Source organism: Pyrus communis, chromosome 14, assembly GCF_963583255.1.
Source record: "Pyrus communis chromosome 14, drPyrComm1.1, whole genome shotgun sequence".
NCBI classification, from domain to species: Eukaryota; Viridiplantae; Streptophyta; class Magnoliopsida; order Rosales; family Rosaceae; genus Pyrus; species Pyrus communis.
The window spans coordinates 19126874-19149958 of record NC_084816.1 but is presented as its reverse complement, the minus strand read 5'-3'; the positions used below and the strand labels follow the sequence as shown (position 1 = coordinate 19149958).

At 37.9% G+C, this 23085-nt stretch overlaps 3 protein-coding genes across 3 annotated transcripts; 2 read left to right on the top strand and 1 right to left on the bottom strand.

Moving 5' to 3' along the window:
* Window positions 1-1152: 1152 nt before the first annotated feature.
* Window positions 1153-4670, top strand: LOC137715081 (protein SUPPRESSOR OF GENE SILENCING 3-like). The gene is made up of 6 exons (XM_068454303.1): window positions 1153-1310; window positions 1769-2732; window positions 2865-3159; window positions 3354-3598; window positions 3846-4003; window positions 4132-4670. Exons 2-6 carry the CDS (start codon window positions 1797-1799, stop codon window positions 4349-4351), a joined length of 1854 nt encoding a protein of 617 aa, XP_068310404.1. The 5' UTR covers window positions 1153-1310; window positions 1769-1796; the 3' UTR covers window positions 4352-4670.
* A 7599-nt stretch (window positions 4671-12269) lies between these two features.
* On the top strand, window positions 12270-15501 carry LOC137715599 (transcription factor ILR3-like). Its single transcript, XM_068454939.1, has 5 exons — window positions 12270-12538; window positions 13796-13858; window positions 14484-14561; window positions 14656-14818; window positions 14993-15501. Exons 1-5 carry the CDS (start codon window positions 12420-12422, stop codon window positions 15257-15259), a joined length of 690 nt encoding a protein of 229 aa, XP_068311040.1. The 5' UTR covers window positions 12270-12419; the 3' UTR covers window positions 15260-15501.
* Window positions 15502-17725: 2224 nt separating this feature from the next.
* LOC137714174 (probable galacturonosyltransferase 12) lies at window positions 17726-22621 on the bottom strand. Its single transcript, XM_068453454.1, has 6 exons — window positions 22359-22621; window positions 19649-19701; window positions 19401-19556; window positions 18638-19228; window positions 18206-18508; window positions 17726-18091 (listed from the first exon to the last, which is right to left on the bottom strand). The coding sequence occupies exons 1-6, from the start codon at window positions 22567-22569 to the stop codon at window positions 17807-17809; spliced, it is 1599 nt and encodes a 532-aa protein (XP_068309555.1). The 5' UTR covers window positions 22570-22621; the 3' UTR covers window positions 17726-17806.
* Window positions 22622-23085: the final 464 nt, after the last annotated feature.

Below are 23085 nucleotides of genomic sequence, written 5' to 3'. Positions count from 1 at the left end.
CATTAGAAGAAAAAGAAAATATATAAAACAAACGAGATTTAATAATGATTTGGAATCCAGACCCAACATCACAATAAAAGAGGCCTTGTCCTAAGATTTCCCTTCCACGCCATTTCTTCTGCTACCATGAATATCGAACCGTTCATGTTTCTGCATCCATTAAAAGATCATGCTTAAAAAAAAATTGAAAAACGAGATTCGGTGAGAAGAATAGAGCGTAAACAACAATCGATGATTAAATATAAATAGTGGGTTTATGGATTATGGTAAAGAATTTCGGAGTTGACATCTTCACAATAGTTATAAGGCTTGTCGTTACGAGTAATTGAATATATATTTTTTACATTTTCTGATTTTCCACATTTTTTATGTTAAATATTATGATATTTTTATTAATTTTGCACTCAAATGATAAACACTATTCATGATGATTTGGAGGGTTTTAAAAATCTAAATAACAATGTAACCATTGTCTAAGCGCAGAGAATACAATTACGAGCATTTTGTATATTCTTTTCACACATTTACATTAATTATTACGAATTTTTGTTTATTTTGAACTTCTCCTAAAAGCCCTATTCACGAGGGTTTATAGGGTTTAAAAATATAAACGAGGATGTATCTATCGTCATAGTGTAGATAATGTGTTCACGAGCTTTTGCTTTTTTTTTTTTTTTTTTTTTTTTTTTTAATACATTTTTTACAATTGTAAAATTAAATATTACGAAAATTTTAATGTGCTTTGGTATTTTTAAATTGCTTTACTATTTTTAATTTGCTTTGAAATTTTTTACTCTCACTTATAGTAAGGTTTTCTTAATGTGCTCTGAAATTTTATGTGAGATTAAATACATTGTAGAAATGTTTTTAGTAGTTTAAAATTATCAAACTTAATTTTATCTTATCAGGTTAAAACGGGTTATTCACTTGTAATCTTGTATAACGATCTAATAAGTTATCATATTAAATTATTGATTTCGTTATGTTTATAACGTTTCGACTCAACTTAACACGTAAAAAAAACATTGTCTTCTTAATGATTAAGACTTCCCTTCCACGCCATTAGAGGAAAAAGAAAAGATGTAAAACAAACGAGATTTAATAATGATTTGGAATCCGGACTCACAGTAAAAGAGGCCTCGTCTTAAGACTTCCCTTCCACGCCATTTCTTCTGCTACGACTAACTCTCACTCTCACTTCCTCGACCTCGCTTACACTTGGAGAGCGCGTGATTCACACCACCCATCGGGAATCTCTCCCTCCGAGGCACATTACTCCTTTTCCGACTACGATCGGCGTTGCTCATCAGGTAATCGCTCACTTTTCTCTCTCTACCGTCTACTTATAAGAGGGGTTTTGAGGGTTTTTGTTGTCAATATTCAACTTTTGGGCGTAGCAATGTGGATCGGAGTTGAACTTGTGTTTTGATTTTCTGTGTCCAGAGCGTTAGATCTGCCACATTTCTGTGAATGGAGTGGAAGCTTACTCAAATGTTTTAGGGTTTTTGCTTTTATTATTATGTGTTGAGCGTTTGACCTAAAAATCTTGTTTTTTGTGCTCTGTTTGGTTGATGGGAAAATGAAGAAAGGTAAAAAAAAATTCAAGGGACAACTGGACATGGGTTTCCTTATATTTTGTTAAAATCATGTCAAAATTATTATAAAAAAATAAATAAATCGGAAACGTAGCTGTGAGGAGATTACACGCATGTACATTATTCTGTGAATATTTTCCATATTTTCATGGCATTTTTTTGGCTTAAAACAGTGTTGCAGAAAAGGGATTGTTTGGTACGATGAGTGCGAGAAGAAGTGGTGGAAATTTCAAAGGAAAAGATGTCTCGGGAGGAAGTAGCCCCAAGATCGAAGAGTTGAGTCATGGTGTTGCAGACGTGAGCTTGGGTTCGGCCAAGGGTGACGGAGAGTGGGAGGTGATTGCCAGGAAGTCAAAGAACAGAGCTGGAAGCAGTGCTGCAAGACAATGGGGTGCTCAAAATTCTAATTCTAAAGCTTGGACACCGGTCGATGCTCAGAAGCCAATGCGGAACAATGGTGGATCAGGAAGGGGTGACGGAAACTTCTGGCCTTCACAAACTTCTAATACGAGAAAACCAGCGGGAAGAGGAAATGCGATTCCCCCTCCACTGGACCATGGATGGAACTGGCAATCCAGAGCTGGTTTCACTCAACCCAGGGGTTCAGAAGATTTCCACGGAAAAGATGACAAGGACAGTGATGCGGCTGCTGCTGATGCTGCCAATGATGATGATGACAACTCTGATGCTGCGGGTGATACCGACGATGAGCTGTTCAGTGATGAGTTTGACTCGGATTCAAGTGAAAAGAGCCATGAAACTCGAAAGAATAGCAGATGGTTCAAGAAATTCTTTGAGATTTTGGATAGTTTAACCGCTGATGAGATTAATGATCCTGCTAGGCAGTGGCACTGTCCGGCATGTCAAGGAGGTCCTGGTTCCATTGATTGGTACCGAGGCCTGCAGCCCCTGATGACACATGCCAAAACAAAAGGATCAAAAAGGGTAATGCTCCATAGAGAGCTTGCAGAGCTTTTGGATGAGGAGTTGAGGAGGAAGGGAACTACAGTTGTACCTGCTGGTGAAGCGTTTGGTAAATGGAAAGGTTTGAAAGATGAGGAAAAAGATCATGAAATTGTCTGGCCTCCTATGGTTGTCATCTTAAACACTAAACTTGAGCAGGATGAAGATGACAAGGTATTAATTATGTTTTTCAAATTCGTATCTCAAGTATTGGTCGGTTTACATTTTCATGATTGTTTATAAAGCCAAGGTTCCTTGCCTTGTTATCATTTCCAGTCCCTCATTTTCTGTTGCTTTGAATTTCAGTGGATTGGCATGGGAAATCAGGAGCTTCTTGACTACTTCAGCTCTTATGCTGCTGTGAGAGCTCGACACTCATATGGTCCTCAAGGACACCGTGGGATGAGCGTTTTGATCTTTGAGGCCTCTGCAAGGGGTTATTTGGAGGCTGAGCGTCTTCACAAGCATTTTACAGAGCAAGGAACTGATAGAGATGCATGGGACCGTCGTCGTGTCTTATTTCATCCTGGTGGGAAGCGACAGCTCTATGGGTACATGGCAATGAAAGAAGACATGGACAGTTTTAACCAGCATTCTCAAGGTGTGTTCCTCTCTCTTCCCCTTGCCCTCTGTGTGTTTTGGTTTTGGATGGTCATTTTGGGCATAAAATAATGAGTTTTCACTTAAAATCTCTGAAGTTCACATGCTAACTTTGATCCATTGAATTTTATTCTGCAATCAAGATCCCTGGAAATGTTGTATATGGATGTCTGACATGCTCCCATTACTAATTAGGTAAATCTAAGCTGAAATTTGAGATGAGATCATACCAGGAGATGGTTGTGAACCAAATCAGGCAAATGAGTGAGGACAACCAACAGCTTATGTGGTTTAAGAACAAGGTTGCTAAGGAACAGAGACATGCAAAAGCCCTTGAGGAATCTCTTGGTATAGTGAGTGAAAAGCTCAGGAAGACGACGGAGGAAAATCGTATCGTAAGACAGAGGACCAAGTTGCAGCACCAAGAGAACAAGGAAGAGGTAAGTTTCGCTGTCAGATAATTATGCCCCAATATTAGAGTAGAAACTAGTTTACACTTGCATCAGGGTTTGGCTTGTCTACAGTTGGTATTTTTCACCATATTGCGTGGTTTACCACCAATTGTTTTTCCTTGTGGCTTCCAAATATTTCGTATGTATTTGTTGTTTGTTTTTTTTGGCAGATTTACTTGCTCTTTTGTTTTGTTTCGTTTATTGGTTTGTTTGTTTGTCTTTTTGGTGTGAAAAGATGTATCTGCAAGAACAATTTTTCAAAGACCAGATCAAGATAATTCATGAATCAAGGGATGCAAAGGAAGAAAATTTTGAGAGGCTGCAGCAGGAGGAACGTGACAAGGTGAAGCACTCATATCTCAACCCTTCAACCGAAGAGGAACAAAAATACAGGTAATTTGTGTCAAAGAATACGCGTGGACTAGAGAAAGTTAGGGCCCCAGTAGTGGGTTCAATACTTTTAACCATGTGGTGCTTCTTGGTTTGTTTGATTTATATTTCTTCCATACTCATGGCCATAGGTCGGAGGAAATTGAAAACTTCATCAAGTCTCAAGAAAAAGAGATGGAAGAATTTGTGGCAGAGCGGGACATGCTGATGAAAGCTCATGTAGACAATAAAGCTGCAATGAAGCGGAGGCATTGGGAGGAAGAGGTAGAACTGGAGAAGGATTTTGATGCCAAATTAACCCATCTCATGGAGAAGTATTCCCCACACCTCCCGGAAGAAGTTGCTAAATGACTTTGAAGGTTAGATGTTAGTAGTGCATTTGGTTGGAGGAAAGAGAGAGAGAGAGAGTGGCACATGAGCTATAAGTCACTGAAAGTTTAGGGTATTTTAATCTCTTTCGTGGTCTGGTTAATCATAGATTCCAAGAATTATGCCTAGAAGGAAAAGGCAAAGAAGCAAACGTTTTGAGCGTGTGGTATTTTAGAGATGTCAAGTTTTGGCATCAGTTGCGTTGTGTTACTCGTGCTGTGCAGAATCTATTTTGCATTTCAGTTTGGTTTAAATGCTGTTTTCAACTGCTAATATTAGCTACTAGTGACATTCCTCTTCATTCGTAAGTACGTGGAATGAGTTTGATATTTATATGCCTTTTTTATGAAATCTGAACGTCACATCCTTCGGGCTGGTTTGGTATTGCTGTTTTTTAAAAGAAAACTACTTCTGTTGCTGTGCTGTGAGAATAAACTCATTTTTGCAGCTTCACGATTTTAGCTTTTTTTTCACCTAAAACTGTGAAAATAAACTGTTTTTAAATGTTTACTAAACATCTTTTTAAGCTTAGTTTTTTTTTTATACTCATTTTTTATAAAAGCATCTTAGTATCAATTCAGTATTTCATATTGTCGTAAAACGGTTGAGTGGAAGCTGAAAAAGCGTGTGCACAAATAATTTCTGAGTAGGAATTAAGAAGAATTACAAATTTTCTAGAGGATAAATTGAATATAAAATACGGAAATGAGTAGCTTAGTTTTTGGTGAATTAATGTGGATGAATTAGTGCAAGGAATGCAGGCTAGCCAAGGGCAGTGTTGCCGTTCGGCTAGTGCCATATCATAGCAGTGTAAGTTCATTTTTAGAGGAGATGTCAAATATGCTAAATATGATTATAAGATATTTAGGTGTTCTCTAATAGATATGTTATATATGATGTGGCAGTTGAGTCGTTTAATATCTTGCTTTCTAGCTTCTTTTTTTTTTTTTTTTTTTTTTTTTTTTTTTTTTTACAGCAAACAAACGAGTAGAATATATTTAATTTAATTTTTCAATGCATGATTCCCATTAACAACTGATAGAATGAAAACTAAAATTAGTTTTGATTATTTTTTAATAGTTAATGTAACTCTAAGTTCAATTAAATAAATATTTGACATATTCATTAAAAAAGAAGAAGATTTAGCATTTATATTCAATTTGTCACATCAACCATCAAATAAAATTTTGACATATTATAGTTGACGTCTCTTTCGGAGATGCTCAAAGCAAAGAGGACCAGATCCAAAACAAAGGGGTAGGGGGAGGCCACTGCAGACCCTAACTACGGTCTACCCCCGAGACAACCTCAAAACTGCTAAGTCAGTGCCGGTGCGGTCCGTGAATTCGACAAGAAGAGCTCGGAAGAGAAGAAAATTAGGACAGAATGTACAAAGTCTGTATTTGTGTCCAAATTTGGGCCAGTGTTTTTGTAGCGTTTCCTTTTTAAAGTTGAAATGCATTTGGTGGGGGTTATGGTGGTTTAACATTTCCGTGTAGCCTATGCGACGTTAATAACCCAAACACTAATTTGAGAGGATTTGTTCAGATACTAATTTCTGTTTGTACTTAACCACCGTACTTGTACTCTAAACCTACCCACTTTCAACTCTATAAATACAACACTACATGAACGACAATGTCAAAAGTATAGAGCACTATTTGTAAGTCTTTCTTCTATTCTAAAATAATAATTTTAGGGGGCGTTTGTTTCCCGGTCTTAGCTTTCATTGGACTAGACTAGATTAAATATTAGTCTAATCCAATGTTTGTTCCCTTGCGGGACGAGTGTTAATTAGATTAACTAGAACTCGCTTTTGCTAGAGACGTCGCTAACCGGTCTTCACGAGTCCCCCCAAAAACCACGGGATTCGATCAGCTAAGAACTTCTCTTCGTTCTGCCTGATTCACCACCTCAACCTCCATTGCAACGGCACATCGCATCGTCCTACTCGATTCACTTGAAATGGTTTATATCTTTGGCTTTTTAATCTGCAAATTTCAAAGAGAGAGAGAAGTGCAGGGTGATGGAACTCGAATATGGAAAGATAATTTTTAGGATTTTGATTTTTGTGTTTTGGTTTTGAATATTTAGAATTGGTTTTATTAGAGAGATGTTTTGATTTTGAATATTTAGAATTGGATTTTACTAGAGAGACAAGCTCACTACTATGGTTGTTTCACGTTCAGTGTTTTATTTGATTCTGGGTTTGAGTTGGACTTTTTGGTTATGTGCTTGACATTCTACAGAGAGAATGTGTGATAAATGGTGAGAGAGAGAAAAGGTTGGTATAAAAAATATCAAATTCCAAAAATATTTTAGTCCGCTTGCTAGTCCGGCACTGCACCAAACATTTCATTATTCTTATACTGCTTAGTCGATGTTAAGCCAGTCCAACTTGGTCCCTGAAGCTAGTTCAGTCCGAGATAGTCCGGTGCAACAAACGCACCCTTAAAGGTTAAGATGGCCAAATCAACTGTCGCTCCTTAATCATCTTTGTTCTTCTTGGTTAAGGTAATCTTCAAATGTCCTATATATTGCAAGTGTCCATACAGTTAATTAGTCTATGTATAGTACGAACTAACTCAGTTTTAATATTGGCTTCTATGTTGATCGATTTGAAGTGAAAGACTAATACGAAGTCCAAGTTCATATTTTTCCCAAACAAGAAAACTGTTGATATCGATCGCCCCACGTCCTATTGCAAGTATCAACTCATTGTGTTGATTCTTGAGAAATTGTACTAATTACATCTCAATTGTCATTTGTCCAGCTACCAATATGGAGGCATTGAGATCCTTGGATACTATCATTGGAAATGGCTACTCCAGATGCAGCTGCAATGTGCATAAATGTCCCCGGCAGCGACTGGATTGCATTATCTTGCGTATGCACATATCCACGTTAGGTTAACAATAAGAAAATAAAATAAAATGTACATCTATATATCACGCCGGACTATTCTCCATTGTTTGTCTCTTCATGGATTGAATCTCAATCCATTCGCTAATGTTCACACCAAAAAATGTGGCATTTCAATGGTTTTTAGGATTAAACAACCAAGTTTTATACGCTAAGACTTGGTGGAATTTCCGCCAGTGCTGGACTCGCAATTGCTTTCGATGTTTTGAACAGTTTACTCGAGCAGAATATAAACACCACTAGACGTCCCAAACTTTCAACTCTACTCCAAGAATTTAGAGAAGAATCAAGTCGGTAAACATACCAAAATGTAATCAGATATGATCATCGTCGACACAATAAACCGCCAATAAGAGCTCCCCATCAGACTCAACCAAATAACGTTCCACTGGTTCATAGAGAAAAGATTCTCTTGGCATGCATGTAGTAGTTTGTTCATTGTTTCCAGGCTTGGAGTGAAATATCGAAGGCATCCAAGGCGAATGAAGAAGAAGTATTCCCCACGCCATAGACATACAAAATTCCATCCACATATGCGATGTCACTGGCTTCAGCTAGATTAAAATCATAATTACTACGTGCACATCTCCATTGTTTCTCTGTCGAATTATATGTGAATATAAAGCTATATCCTTTACTGCAAGGATAAGATGTTATGTTTTCGCCTAGGACAAGGATGGAACAATCAGGAGAAGTTGGAGTGGTCGTAAAGATTGCAAACCCTACCTTTTCACCCGTGTTCAAATCTAATGGAGGCATTTCCAGAATCTGATTGCAGAAGGGATTGAAGAAAAAGAATGCTGTCCTCACGCCACCGGATAAATTTTCTACAGTTGAGAACAGTAACCAACCATATTTTGAAGCATGAAGTCGAGCATTGGCAATGAGTCCTCTCCCTTCTTCTATCAGATGCGTGCTTCCAATATGATGATATGTTCGTTTGGATGACAGATCAAAGAGCTCGAACGCCTTCACGGTTTTACCATCGCTCTTCTGGCACCAAGAGGGCACACTATTTAGGCATGGTGATGATGGCAAGTTTGCACTCAGTTGAACCCATTGTAGAACAACCCGCCAACTCTTGCACACCGCAGAAAAGTGACAAGGATCAAGATATGAGAGATATTACGAGTATTTATCAAATATAACCAAATATTTGTTACTAATTTCAAAAATGTCAATTTTTATAAAAACTTTCAAATATATCCAAAATATTATTTAAATAGATACAAATACCCTTAAATTTTAAACCTAATAAATTAAAAATAAAATATATCATTGCATTAAAAAAAAAAAATCAAAAACCCTATTAGATGAATGAGTTCTCATGGCAAAACCTAAAAATGGTGTTTTCTCTTAAGTTAATCTTTCGGCTAATAGTAACCAAATAAGTTTCTCTTTGAAAATCTAGTAGTTGACAAGGAAGATGGAACAATACATCAAGCAGTGGTAAAGATAATCAGGAATAGATGAAGAAAGCAATATACCAAAGTGAACAAACAAAAATAAATTAACTTTTACTTGTCTCAAATTTAAAGGATTGTACAACCAATATAAATAATAAAATGATAGAAAGAAAATTGTATTCATTAAACTGTAAATTTAAAAGGGTTCTACAAAGTAGGATGAAGTTGAACGGGATTTCTACAAGTTTGCTTATAATGGCCATTTGAACCACATTTTGAACACTTTTAAGTTGATTTTTCTTCTCCACGTGATGGGATCCTCTTTTCTTTGCGCCTACCATATCTTCTTCGTGTAATTGATGGTAGGACAATTCTTTCACGCACATCATCAGTTACTATCCCATCGGTCTGATCACGAACTGGCCATATAGCTTCTGCATATGCAATGACTAAGGAGTTTGTAGTATAATAATGAGAACACGTAGGATAACATGAAATTTGTCTGTGTCTACATGCAGCACAAGCATGTGAGCAAGGTAGTTGGTCAAGATCAAATTGCCGGCATGTGCAACTCTTTTCCTCTAAATTCACAACTTCAATATGAAATCCATATATATATGAAATGAGTAAGCTACGATGGGCGATACCTACATATTCACACACACACACACACACACACACACATATTACTCAAACAAAAGAAGAACTAAACAACAACAAAAAATCCGTATAAAAACTACAAAAAGCAATTTGCATAAAACTAAAACAAAATTACGTTGAAGTTACATTAGATATAGGTTTTAACTTTTTTTTGTCAAACCCAAGTTTTAGCTTTACTTTCTTTCATTGCAAACATACATATATTTATTCTTTACTAAACATGGTGCTGATGGATAAAGTTACATATTATTTGATATGAGAATCATTAAAATAGTTCAAAAACTTGAGAACAAATCAAAATGTGCCAAAATTAAATAGACAAATTAAAATAAATTCTAGTTAAGTGAATGAAGTAAAATACCTGGAATGATAATCCTTGCTTGTTATTTTCTCGCACCAACTTGTCTGCCCAATCTATCAAATGTGTATTCATTTTGGCTGCCTCGGTTCGACGCTTATAAAACCACTTTTGGAGAATATTCATTCTCAAATACTCAAGAAATCGTGTGATAGGTAGCTTTTGAGCATCTCTAGTGATTGCATTAAGGCATTCATCAATATTTGTTGTCATGATGTTGTACCGCTTTCCATCAAAATACGCACGAGTTCACTTTTCATATCCAACCAAATTTAGTCACCCACCTCAGAGTCGACTTTATATATTTCTGTCATGAGACGATGAAATTCAGGAACTCTGTATGCCTTAGCAGTTGTAAAATACAGTTTGTGTGCTCTCTCATGCTTAAAATTGTGCCTAATGTTTTGACTTATATGAAATATGCATGCATCACGATGGGCATTGGGAAAAACAGTCAAGAGAGCCTTCCGAATGCTTTCACGTCTGTCAGAAACGAACACCAAGTCATCAATTTCCCCAATTGCTCCCCGTAATTTTGTCAAAAACCAATTCCATGATGCGTCGTTCTCTGAATCTCCAACTCCGAATGCTAGAGGGTATATTTGTTTATTGCCGTCCATGCATGTGGCAACAAATAGAGTGCCAAGATATTTACCCTTTAAAAACGTCCCGTCGACTGCTATTACCGGCCTAATAGCACTTCGAAAACCTCTTATGCAAGGTCCAAGTGACATGAAACAGTACAAAACATAATTATTCTCATCCGTTTCAATATGTGTTATCGTATACCTGGATTTTTGGCTTTTAATACAGCAAAATAAGATGGAAGTAACGCGTAAGATTCCTCTGGTGATCCCTTAACCAACTCCATTGTATGTTCCTTAGCTCTCCAAGCCTTCACATAGCTTATACTCACACCCATGTCCTTCCACATATCTTCTATGATGTCACGTGGTCTATGTACTCGTGATACACCCTCGTACTTAGACTTTATGCATTGGCCAATAAGAGGACTACTTGCTTGTCGATGATGGCGATTGATAACGTCTAATGAGCATGAGTGCATAGTAACATATTTCTTGACCTTGAAATAAGATGATTATCGTAATTTAGAAGCACATAGTTTCCACTTGACTGTATCGCCGACACAACCAACTTCAAACCTTTCTTTGCTTGATCTCTTCACTTTGAATTCATAATTGTTCTTCATAGTATCAATACCCAACTTTTTATTTTTTTATTTTTTTTATTTTTAATTTTTTTTTATATTAAATCCTCCTTAGTCTTGTACAATTGACCTATAACTATCTCTCTATCTGAATTGCACAGGTCCGCTATGTCTGATTCATGTACAAGATTTTTACCCTTGTGAACATTTGATCGATTAGAACTGGGTTCATTAGATTGCACATTACTAGACATTTTCCTAAACAATAAGCAAAGAAGAAAGTGACATACATATTGAAAAAATTAATTTTAAATTGGCCAAATTATTGGTACAACTAATTGACAATTGCAGACTAAAAGAAAGAAAAATAAATAAATAAATAAATAAATAAAAATTATATCATAAAGTAAACCCTAAATTTTCTAAATGCAGTACATGAATTTCTTGGTCCCCATGGCTACGGGAAAACAACCTTGTTATTGGCCCTTGCAAGAAAACTCGATAAATCTATCGAGGCGAGTATTGCAAACCACGAAGTTTACAAACTTCATGACTATTCAAATGTTAATCTCAAAATAAATATATAATGGAGTGTAAACCGTGTTACAATCGTCATAAAAGCTTATGTTCTTTTTTTCTTCAGGTTGCAAGGGAAAATTAAATACTAAGGAAAGAACTACAAAAACAAAGAGAAAACGTAGACAAGGAAAAATGCAAGAAATTAACCATCTATACTCACCTTTGTTTTGGGGGTGCACAAGTCTTCACCAATCGTCAATGCCTTCACCAGGTCTCCACCATTTTTTAGGTTTTGTCGTGAGAATTCTTAATCTAATAGGGTTTTGATTTTTTAATTTATTAGTTTAAAAGCTTAAGGGTATTTGTGTCTATTTAAGTGATAGTTTGGATACATTTGAAAGGTTTAATAAAAACTGACATTTTTGAAATCAGGGACTAATATTTGGCTATATTTAATAAATACTCGTTCAACTACTTTGTTTAATATATCAACTAGAAGATCAGACCATATTTCATCTACATAATATATTTTTTTTTTATACTGACGATATTTTACAATAAATTCAACTAAACTACGAGGAAGAATTTGAATTTTTTTGCGACGATCTTCTATAGCAAATCACTGATCTTTGTATATGTGACTTTGCTGCCCTAGCTAGCGTTTCAAACTTGGCTTTACTTTATACAAAATAAATAAAAACGTGATGAAATAGAGCCCAAGCCCATGACTTTTTACCTAGGTCCATACCCAGCAACCCAGCAAAAAGCGTGTGGGTGAGATGTGTAGAGTTGGATCAACGACGAAACACACACCCAGCAAACACCACGCACCACCTGTGCTGTGCCATCAAATCCCCACGTGAGCATCAGCACACAGATTCTTCCCCTCTTTCCATACGAACCCGCCTCCTCCACCAACCCCCCAAGACGGCGAATTGACCCCCCTGTTTGGTTCCGAGGATTGACTAGTCCCCAACCGGAAAACCGCTTCCCAATTTTTTCCGGCAGTGTCCAAACATGGTCTCCCCGGAAAACACCAACTGGCTCTTCGATTACGGGCTCATCGACGATACCCCTGTCCTGGATGGCAACTTCACTTGGCCCGTTCAGCCCATCGCCGGTTCGGCTAGCGTCAGGTACATCCATTTCTTCTGCAATTTTGTACTAATGATTAACTAATTTTTGCTTTTGGGCAATTAATCCGACTGGGACAAATTAGGGTTTTTTGAGTTTTCGTTTCTGCTTTGATTTTGGGGTTTCTGGATAACCACTGCGAAATTGGGTGGTATTTGGTTCGTAATTTGGGACTGAATGGTTGGAATTTGCTGATTTTAAGATCCTTTTGTCTTATTCCCAATCTGTTGTTTGGGGCGTTGGTTGTGATTGTGGGTGTTTGGTTAATTGGGACTGTTTAGGACTGGGAAATGTGTGATGAGAGAGGCTTGGATTCAAGCTGGTAACTGATTGAATGGCTTGAATTGTACTGTGTTCTTTTGCGGGTGGGGGAAAAAATATCGAATTTAACTGATACAATCACGAATTGTACTGTGTTCTTTTGCGGGTGGGGGAAAAAATATTGAATTTAACTGATACAATCACATTTTTAGGGTGTTTGGCTGAATAAAAAATAAAACGTAGCTTTTTAAGAACAAAGAAGCGACTTTTCCAACAATTTAGGGAATCCATGGTTTAAACAGACCAATTGCTTGTGCTATAGGATTTGAGTGTAATACATTTGTGGGACGAACAGAATTTGTCCACTAACTTGGAAGTTTTCGTGGAAGCCACTGTGAGAGCGATAACATGTCAGTTTGTTTTGATCACTCAAAACCTTTTTCTATGAATTGTAACATTAGTGTATGAGATTTGCTGAGTACTAGTGTTGGTTGGAGTTGTGAGGGTCTGAGGTTATTTTCTACTGAGAGAAAAAGATGACTTTGGTGGTGGGATTTATACTTTAACGGGGTGACAGTCTGTTCTTGCAATGAGGGTTCCTGATGAAAAGTGGTACACATATATGCGTATATTCATGCATTTCCATATAAAGGTTTTACAGTTATATTTAAGCAATGGCCTTTGCATGGACTGCTGGACCATTTTTTGAACGACTGTTTACAAAAGGCTTCATGGGCTTGGTTTATATTGTGGATTCATTATGTGAGCATCTATTGTGTGTATGAGGTCAGAAAGCTTTGGTCATAATTTTATATATTTTTGGTTGGTTGGAGGCGACAGAGTTCAGAAATGTATTGGATGTTTGTATCATGATCTTTCTTTCTATTGTGTATTGTTTACTTTGTTGTATGCAAGGGTTTGTGTTGTTTATTCATTTTCAGATTGGGTCATGTGGTATGGTTGCTCATTTATTTTCTTTATTCTGTGGCATTCACTAGTGTTGAACTTGATGGCTCATTGGGGGATGCTGAGGCACTTAAGGAATCTGGCTCAAAAAAGAGGTACAAAACTTTGAATTTTCTCATCAAAGAGATCACCATGTGTAACCACTTCAAAAAGCGTATTCTCATTCTCTTTTATGTACTTTATACCTTGTCATAGTTGACTATTTTCTTTAGGGAACTTTAACGAAAAGCTCTCGGTACTGTTCACTTTAATGAAAAACCACATTTTCACTAAAAAGTCAATCCTGGTACTATTCACTTTACCCTTTATTTTGTCCTTATCGTTAAAACTCAAAGTTTTCAAGCCCTTTTCATTAGTTTTCCTTTTTCTTTAATGCATGTGCTGCTGTGCAAGAGATCATGAATTTGTGCTACAGCAGCCTTAGTTGAGGATACTAAACTAAAGTTTATAATGATCTGTTCTATCACTAACTTGCATGCTTACTGTCACCATCTATCTGTGGTTTTTCAATCCTGGATGATTTAATTTCTTGTTTTCTTTCAATATGGTTTTAAAACACCTCATGTCATATCTCACAAATTATCAATAATTGTTCTGAAAATCACCACCTAGAAGTTACATGTTAGTAGTACAAGTGAGTTCATCAAAAGCTAGGAAGTTTGTTTTAATTCATCTTATTCCAGCTGTCTTCCTCTGTCTGTTGCTTTTTTCTCGTTGCAGGGTCAGATCTGAATCATGCAGTGGAACAAGCTCGAAGGCATGTAGGGAGAAGTTGCGAAGGGAAAGGCTAAATGACAAGTACATTCTATTGTTCTCTTTCGTTTATTAGTCCCCTTCTTTTCCTCTTGTTTGTGGCAGGCTTGTCTTATCACTTGACATGTACCAATAATAGGTTTGTGGAATTGGGCTCCATTTTGGAGCCTGGAAGGCCCCCCAAGACGGACAAGGCTGCCATTCTGGTTGATGCTGTACGAATGGTGAATCAATTACGTGGTGAAGCCCAGAAGTTGAAGGACACGAATTCAGGCCTCCAGGAGAAGATCAAGGAATTGAAGGTAAGCCTTTGTTTCTTTTGATAGAAAATTTGAGGATGGATCACGTGTAAGAACCCTTAAATTCTAGATGGTTTGTACTCTTTATTCTACCTGGTAGAAGTTGATAGGACATACGGACTTAGATAAAAAAACTGCAGATGTGACAACGTGCAAGACATGTTTTCCCTTGTGCAGACAGAGAAGAATGAACTTCGTGATGAGAAGCAGAGGCTGAAATCAGAGAAAGAGAAGTTGGAACAGCAACTGAAATCCATGAATGCGCAGCCTGGCTTTTTGCCTCCCCCTCCTGGAATTCCTGCTGCATTTGCGGCTCAAGGCCAAGCTCACGGCAACAAGTTGGTGCCTTTCATTGGTTACCCCGGGGTTGCCATGTGGCAATTCATGCCACCTGCCGCTGTGGATACTTCGCAGGATCATGTACTCCGCCCACCGGTTGCTTAAGTCCGGCTTAATCTAAAATGATTGGGGTGGTGATTTGGGATAACATTTTGTCCCAAACAAATGTATCATTATCGTGTCATTGTTCATGTATTTTTGTTTAACTATGTATTAACTGAATTTGGTGGGTGAATTGACTGTATTTGCAACTGCATTTGCAAACCTGGCTACTTTTATGAATTAGTATGCTGGTATTTACATGTAAATCGTATGAACTATTAAGTTAATCTCGCAACTTCTCGTTACCAATTTTTAGGATGCTCTAGATGTGAATCATCTTATGCACGTTATCGATTCGGACCTATATGGAACGTCTTCACCACAATGTGCGGCCCAATAATACAGAATTCTGGACACTGCGTGGCAGTGAACGCCTTTATTTTATGTAAGTAGCTCTTGAAGGTTGCCTTCTCTCCAGATGGCTCCATCCCAATTTCTGTAGTCGTATGGCCGGTAGGAGAGCTCGTAGATAAGTGGTAGATTGCTCGTCCCCAAATGAAGAGCAACTTTCACCAGTGATGCAATGGTGGCGGTATCACAAGTCTATTATACACTACTACGTATTTTAACATTCTTATATAGCGATGCGTGATTAACTTAAAATTGTAACCAACAAACGCTTGCAAAAAACCGAAGTTAAAAAAGTACCAAAAAGGGGAAGTGCTTTTGTAACCTTATCACGAAGTGCTACTGGCAAACTACCTATTTTCGGCTTTCTTCCCCTACTCTGTTAAAACGCTCAAATGGCTTTCAACCTTCTCAAAATCCACACAAAAACCATCAAAACTCCAAACAACCCCACCCCACCCCACCCCAACCCCCCCCCCCCCCCAAAAAAATCAATTCCCATTCCCATTTCCCAAACACCACCAAAACACTTGCATCTCCATCCCTTCAACCCTCCCCCCAAACCCAAAATTACCACTCTATCCGCACTCTGCTCCTCCTTGTCCTCCTCCCCCACCCCTCCAACCTCCAAAGAAGCTGCCATCAAAAAAGCCAAAACCTGCCTCTCCACCACCCTCTCCAAGCTCCTCAACAATCTTCGCCTCACCACCAAGCTCAAGAAGCCCAAACAACCCCGATTCCGACTCGAAATCCCCCTCGCCGACGACTCCCGGGAATCCCTCTCCCACCTCGCCCTCCAGCTCTTCCAAGACCTACCCATAAAACGAATATCCTCCAAAGTCAACGTCTTGATCGTATGGTCAAACGCCGCCTTCGCAGAAGCCGCATTGAAAGCCTTTGGGGCTTGCCCTTCGAGCCCGGTTGAGCATTTGGACATTTCCTCCATCGCCGACGATAATACCGGAAATTTGAATTCTGCTGACGTGGCGGTGTTTTTGGCGCCAGAGGGAACCCAACTGGCGGTTACAAAAACGGTCACTGATTTGTTGTTCCGTGGCTGGTGGTGATCTTCAACCCCAAGTGGGCGTTCGAGGAGGAGGCGGAGTTGGGCGAGCTCGGCGGGTTTGTGAATTCGTTTGAGGTATTTTTTCGTTCGTGGGTTTGGAGGTGAAGGGGCTTTTGAGCAGAAGGAGGGGAATTGAAGGTGTTTCGACGTTTAAATCGCGGCCCTCGATCGGTGAAGTTGAGAACGTTTTGTATAAGTTGGTGGCCATTAATTCGCCTGTGACGAAATCAGTGAAGTTTTTCAGGGATTTGGTGTCGAATGTGACTGGAAACAAGTAAGTTTTCTTCAAGGACTGTTTGTATACTCTCTGATTGATAAGTTTTGAATGTGTACGAGGTGTTTGTTGAATTGTGTGACTTTTACATGTCCTGAGCTCGCGGTTGTGTATTTTGTTGATTACAAGGGAAAGAATTTGGATTTATGTTTATGGATTCTTCATTCAATCTTGCTGTATATGTTCTCTGTCTTCATTGTAAGCTATAGAGGCAAATGTCCTCGTAAAATGATTGCTTTTCGAGAATGTACAAGGGAGAGAGACTCTTATTACGCAGTTTCGCTTTCTGCCATCCTCACTCAAGGGTCTCGAGACTCATTAATGGCCAGACTAGTTATGATTTCTATAAATTTAACAGTCGGTAGGAAAAACCGAATCCTGATGCTGTCCTCCCAGCCACCTTGTTAACGTGGCATCGGGAATGCACCTTGCTTTCCATTAAGCGTAGGCAAGCAATTCGTAGTTAAACGTATTTCTGACCCTTTCAGTGCTCTTTCTAATTGTTGTCCAAAGAAACAAACTTCCCTTCTTTATCTCATGTATTTGAATCTTATGAAGTATGTGGTCTTGTATTTTATTGCATGTACTACTTCTAACATATAGTTGTTAAACAAAACTGTATGATCGGAAGTTCTAATCACCGTGTAAGGGGAAAAAGGAAAGAAGAATACAGAGTGATAGGTGAAGGAATGTGCACTGAGGGAAGCGAGTTCCGCGTATCAGAGGCCCCTGCTGTTTTTTCATCTTGCATTAAGTATTGAACGCCGTGAATTGGGGAAGAAGTCTCTCTCATTTTCCTTTGCCTCATATACAATACACTCTTATCATCAACATTTTCGATATATTCCTCTGAAAATCCAACTTAGGTTGCCATGATACGACAGCCCTTGATGAATTTATCTGAGAAATTGACATATTTTGCCCAAAATGGCCGAAGTTTTGGAAATGCAATATCTAGCCAGGGCTTTGCTCTCCCGTTGAAATGGATGACACCGGCACTCTTAACATCGGCAGAACTTGTGTTTTCCTGATATCCCAGTCCCAACATGTGCCAGAATGGATCGATAACATGGACATGCCCGTGGAATGCTATTAGGCCGGGGGGCAACGTTCCTAGCTGCCAAAGGCTCAGGTCTGATTTCAAGTTCTGCATAAAGATAAGGATCATAAGATAGGATGATTTTTAGTAGACAGTATCGCATTTTCTCGCTAAATTCTTCTTGGGCAATTTTGAAAGTTACAAAGTTAAAACTTCTTTCACCTGTTCAAGCCAATGGTGGTACGTGAGGCTTATGTTGGTTTTTCTCCAAGCATCTAGGTCGAAGATGTTCATGCCATAAGCCCAGGCACATGTCTTGGGGTTGAAATTCTTAGATATCAAGGGATGAGAGAAGTTCAGATAACTCTTAAACCGCTTCGACATCACAAAGTTATCTTCTCCCTTGCATGTCTCAACTGCTCCATTGACCTTTCCATTCATTTCGATATCCCATAGCGGTGAAAGATCAGTTTGAACGACTATGTCGTCGTCCAAGAACACTATCTTATTAAGACTAGGAAACAGCTGCATTGAGATTTAGTGTAGATTAGCACGAATTGGAGAGAAAATGCACCAATTTGTCTAGTTAAAATAGGCTTATGGAAGCACTATAAAATGTTCTAGACGCTATTAAACCATTGTTAAGCATGCTACCTCTGGTAGATGTATTCTGATGTGGTTCATCAGAGAGTTGTACTTGGGACTAAGTGCCTGCAACTTTGCTGCAATAACATTAGGCTTCTCGGTATTATTTGCCACAATGGCCGAGGACCCGCCTCTAAACTGCGACCTCACCCTTTGGTCTTTCTCCATTGCTTCCAATACCGGCACCTTCCCCTTTGTAAACCAATCGAAATGGTGCAGCGCCTTGACCTCGATTATGGCAGGTGATAACGAATGCAGAGAAAACCACGCTTGCATTGGATAATATGTCTTCCTGTCTGTGATAATGTGGAGGACAACTTTGTGAGGGTGCAATGAGTTGCGAACAAGGGATGTGGCAACAACAGAGGCGGCAAGCACATTGTCTGAGGCGAGGACAAAGTGGTAGTAGGAGTTGTCAACGAGGGCAGGGACAAGTTCAGCAGAAGGGAGCTGGAGGCGAGCAGCCGCGTTGGAGGCGTGCTCGTTGGCTAACCTCAAGGCTAGGCAGTGAAGCTGTTTAGGTATGCTGCTTGACGCTACATGCCGGTATAAGTACTCTTGGATTTTGGCATTTCGGGTTCTTTGCTCAAGAAGTGTGACCTGAAAAACATGCACCATGTCTTATAACTCAAAATACGCTTGCACCAAATACATGAGACATAATTTGGAGCCAAAATTTGGCGACCCTAGCATTATCGGAATTTCATTGCCGATTAGAGAAATGTCTTATTAATTACTTTTCAAAAAACTAAAACATTGAGAACAAAAGTACCATTTCTCTGAGCTTGACAGCGAAAGTCCTTGCGTCTAATTTTCCATCCTTTATTTCAACCATAAACTCGTCTAAGGACTGAGGAATATCAGATCTTCCTTGTAATTCATGCTTGCCGATGGGTTCTTCTAATATTTGGTATATTACTTCTGGGACCTTTCAGAAATCAATTACATTGTTATAGACAAAAATAAAATCAGGTAATTAAATAATATCTCATCAACCAGAAGTAGGGATTAAGAAATTACCCTTGATTCTCTTCTTCCCAATATTTTTGGCCCTAATCTTTTCCCCAAGCAACCTACCATTGAAACAAAAATTAGGTGTTACAAATAACTGAAAGTAATGTGTCTAATTATATTTATTTGTACCAAGTTTACCGTCTAGTTTTTTATCTAGCAATATTTAACAGTTCAAAATTAAATGATGTTTTTGTACTGAGCGCTCAAGTTATAACTAGTTAATAAAAATGAGTGCAGGTTACTGTCCTATGCTATTCATCTGATGGCTCAGAATTTATGGTTTAAAAAAAAGAAATTATGGTGGGATAAATTATGATGTTGCAGAGACAACAGATACAAGCAGCACATTTATCATATCCTGAAACGAGCTTTGAGCCTTGACACATGACAAAACACATTTTAAATAATTAAGCATATTTAATTATATCATTCAGTAGATTTTAAATAGATTGGATATCGCTTGACATATGACAAAACACATTTTAAATAATTAAGCATATTTAATTATATCATTCCATAGATTTTAAATAGATTGAAGCATATTTAATTATATAATTCAATAGATTGGATATCACATTCACATTCATATTCACGTCACTTAGTACTACGGTCTAGTAGTATTTATTTTCATTTATAAGTGAGAGGTCTTATATTTGATTCTCACTAAAATAAAATTTGAATCACATTATTGCTAGCTCATTATGATGCTAATTCCAACCCCTAGTAGATAATATCTTTTGTTCCAAATTTTTTTTTTTTTTTTTTTTGACAATGATAATATCTACAGGAAGGGGTGGCCATAGCCTTACAATAGACTAGTAATGATGTGGTTCAAATTTGCGAGAATCAAACCTAAGACCTCTCACTTACGTTTGAAGAGGAATATTACTAGACCTTAGTACTAAGTGGCAAAGAAAAATGAAATTTGAGTATTGTTTTTAAACTAAAGCTCAATCAAAGCTTTGGTTTCTAACAAGATTCTAAAAGACGCTAAACGCTAGTGGGGTTGGTGAGCTAGGGCCTAGCGCCTAGGCGGATTTAAGTAAATCTATTATATTTCGTGTAAATAAGTGTATGTTTATACTTAAGATATATATAATTTCATTATAAACTACAAAATAGAATGACATATATATTAGGAAGTATTGGAACATAACAAAATAATGGGGAACATGCATATAATATGTATTCATTTAAGTATTCAACAAGTCTCTTACAATTTATTGAAGAAAATAAAATGCAAAATGAAAGTTATATATTTTCTGTCTAAGTGAGTTGTAACCTAGGCGGGTGCCTAGACGGGTCTGGATGGGCTAGGTGGGTGCCTAAGAAGGCGCCTCAGGGCCCCATTCTTAATTTTTAAACGCCTAGGCATTAATCCGGACGGTGGCCAACCGCCTAGCACCTAGGCGGCGCTAGGCAGGGATTTTTAGAACAGTGGTTTCTAAAATAAAATTTGTAAGTACTAAAGTAGTAATTATTTTGAATAACTTCATATTCGTTTATAAGTGTTTTTAAAATGACTGAAAGCGTTTTTGGTGAAAATATTTTTGAAACCAATCCTTAGTAAAAATCCAAGCGGATTCTTAAAAAAGCACTTTAAGTGCTTCTTGTCTAGTGCATTTTCCAAAAGTGCTTTTTGAACCAAAAATCAGTTTTACCAAAAGTTCTTTTAAGTCATTTTAAAAGTATGTCAAAATGAGTCATTCGTTAGAATTTTTGTCCTTTATTTAATTCTTCAAGTCTTTTATTTTAAAAGAAAACTATAATTGAGTTACTTAAAATGATCATTGATCATCGTTGTGGTAAATTTAAGAACCAATACTCAAAGATTAGTTCTTCAAGAACCAAAACTCATAGATTAGTTCTTCAAGAACCAATTTTCCAATTTTCTGAAAGAAAACTAAAAAGTTGAATGTTATAAGTTCCTCTTGTTCTTGCAGTGACCATTGTTCTAAAAATTCCCGCCTAGCGCTGCCTAGGCGTTAGGAGGCTGGCCACCGCCTCGATTAATGTCTAGGCATTTGAAAATTAAGAAGGGGTACCTAGACCTGCTGAGTTGCCTGCCTAGACCACCTAGGCACCCATCTAGCCCATCCAGACCCCCTTAAGCACCTGCCTAGGTTGTGACTCACCTAGACAAAAAATAGATAACTTTCATTTTGCATTTTATTTTTTTCAATAAATTGTAAGAGACTTATTTACACGGAATATAATAGATTTACTTAAATCCGCTTAGTCCGCCTAAGCGCTAGGCTCTAACTCGCCGTCCGATTAGCACCTAATGTCTTTTAGAACCTTAACAGTGACTAGAATCTTTGTTATCTGAACAACTTTTTCTAGCAGATCATTGCTTGTTGGCAAAGAATTAATAAATTAATCAAGCCATTGGTTGATCACTATTGTAATATTATTTGCCTGCAATTGATATTTTCAAGACAGAAACGACATGCTTTTATATGAAAACCTAGATAATATTGAACAATCTATGATAAGTCTCTCACGTGTGTATCTTAACACTGGCAATTCTTGTTCCTTTCCGTTTGTATAGGAACTACTTTTCGTATCTACAAGATTACAAATAACTTGAACATGTTACGTTGTTAAATTTTCAAGATAAAGGTACATATTTAAACAAGAATCTGTCCGTACTTGTTTAGATTAATCTATAGAGAGTTGCTAGAATAATATTGGGTTTGAAAGTACATGCACGTACCTAGTGAGGAGCACTTGCTTTCCCCATCAATGGTGTCCACAGCAGTCATCACAAACGCGAACCTGAGAAGAAAAGTGAAGAACAGAATGGAGTAGAAGAGCATCCGGTACGAAAGCCGCCTTAATCCAACTTTCACCTTGATGAATTCCCTCACTCCTTTTCCCGGAAACACCGTCACATGCCTCAGGCTGGGAGATATGTGAAGCTGCATTTTTATTGTTTTGTTCAGGACACCAACAAAACTAACACATACACACCCAAAATGTTATTTTCGGGTGGGAAACGGCAAATTCCAGTCTGATCAGGCAAACCAGGACAGAGTAGAATTGCAAGAAGCAATGTTGTGTAAAAGGAAGGGTTTTGATGGTGTTAAGGTAGCTATCTGTCACCTAACCTTGCTTAGTTTTTGGGCTATAGGAGGAGATATATTAGGGTATTAATAATATTATTACGATGTGGAGAGAGATGAGGAGGGGAGTTGTTAAAGAGATAGAGACATGGGACTGGTGGTGTTTGCTTTTCTGGTTTGGGGAGTTTGGCTTGGTTTTGAAGGAGGGAAGTTGACGAGGGAGATGAGAGAAAAAACAAAATTAAAATTCATAAAAATAAAAAATTAGAATATAATAATGCACTAAATGTTTGGTTTGGTGTTTGCTTGGCTTTGCCTCCACATGAGGTTCTTGTTTCAAAGAGCTTCGACTAAGAGAGAGAGTGTGTTTGACAGAAC

Coding starts and splice junctions, on each gene's coding strand:
- LOC137715599 (XM_068454939.1), top strand. CDS start 12,420: ATGGTCTCCCCGGAAAACACCAACTGGCTCTTCGATTACGGGCTCATC. Junction 13,859..14,483: donor GAATCTGGCTCAAAAAAGAG/GTACAAAACTTT, acceptor TTCTCGTTGCAG/GGTCAGATCTGAATCATGCA. Junction 14,562..14,655: donor AGGGAAAGGCTAAATGACAA/GTACATTCTATT, acceptor TACCAATAATAG/GTTTGTGGAATTGGGCTCCA.
- LOC137714174 (XM_068453454.1), bottom strand. CDS start 22,569: ATGCAGCTTCACATATCTCCCAGCCTGAGGCATGTGACGGTGTTTCCG. Junction 19,557..19,648: donor TGGGAAGAAGAGAATCAAGG/GTAATTTCTTAA, acceptor GATTTCTGAAAG/GTCCCAGAAGTAATATACCA. Junction 19,229..19,400: donor CTGTCAAGCTCAGAGAAATG/GTACTTTTGTTC, acceptor CATGTTTTTCAG/GTCACACTTCTTGAGCAAAG.
- LOC137715081 (XM_068454303.1), top strand. CDS start 1,797: ATGAGTGCGAGAAGAAGTGGTGGAAATTTCAAAGGAAAAGATGTCTCG. Junction 2,733..2,864: donor AGCAGGATGAAGATGACAAG/GTATTAATTATG, acceptor TTTGAATTTCAG/TGGATTGGCATGGGAAATCA. Junction 3,599..3,845: donor ACCAAGAGAACAAGGAAGAG/GTAAGTTTCGCT, acceptor TGGTGTGAAAAG/ATGTATCTGCAAGAACAATT.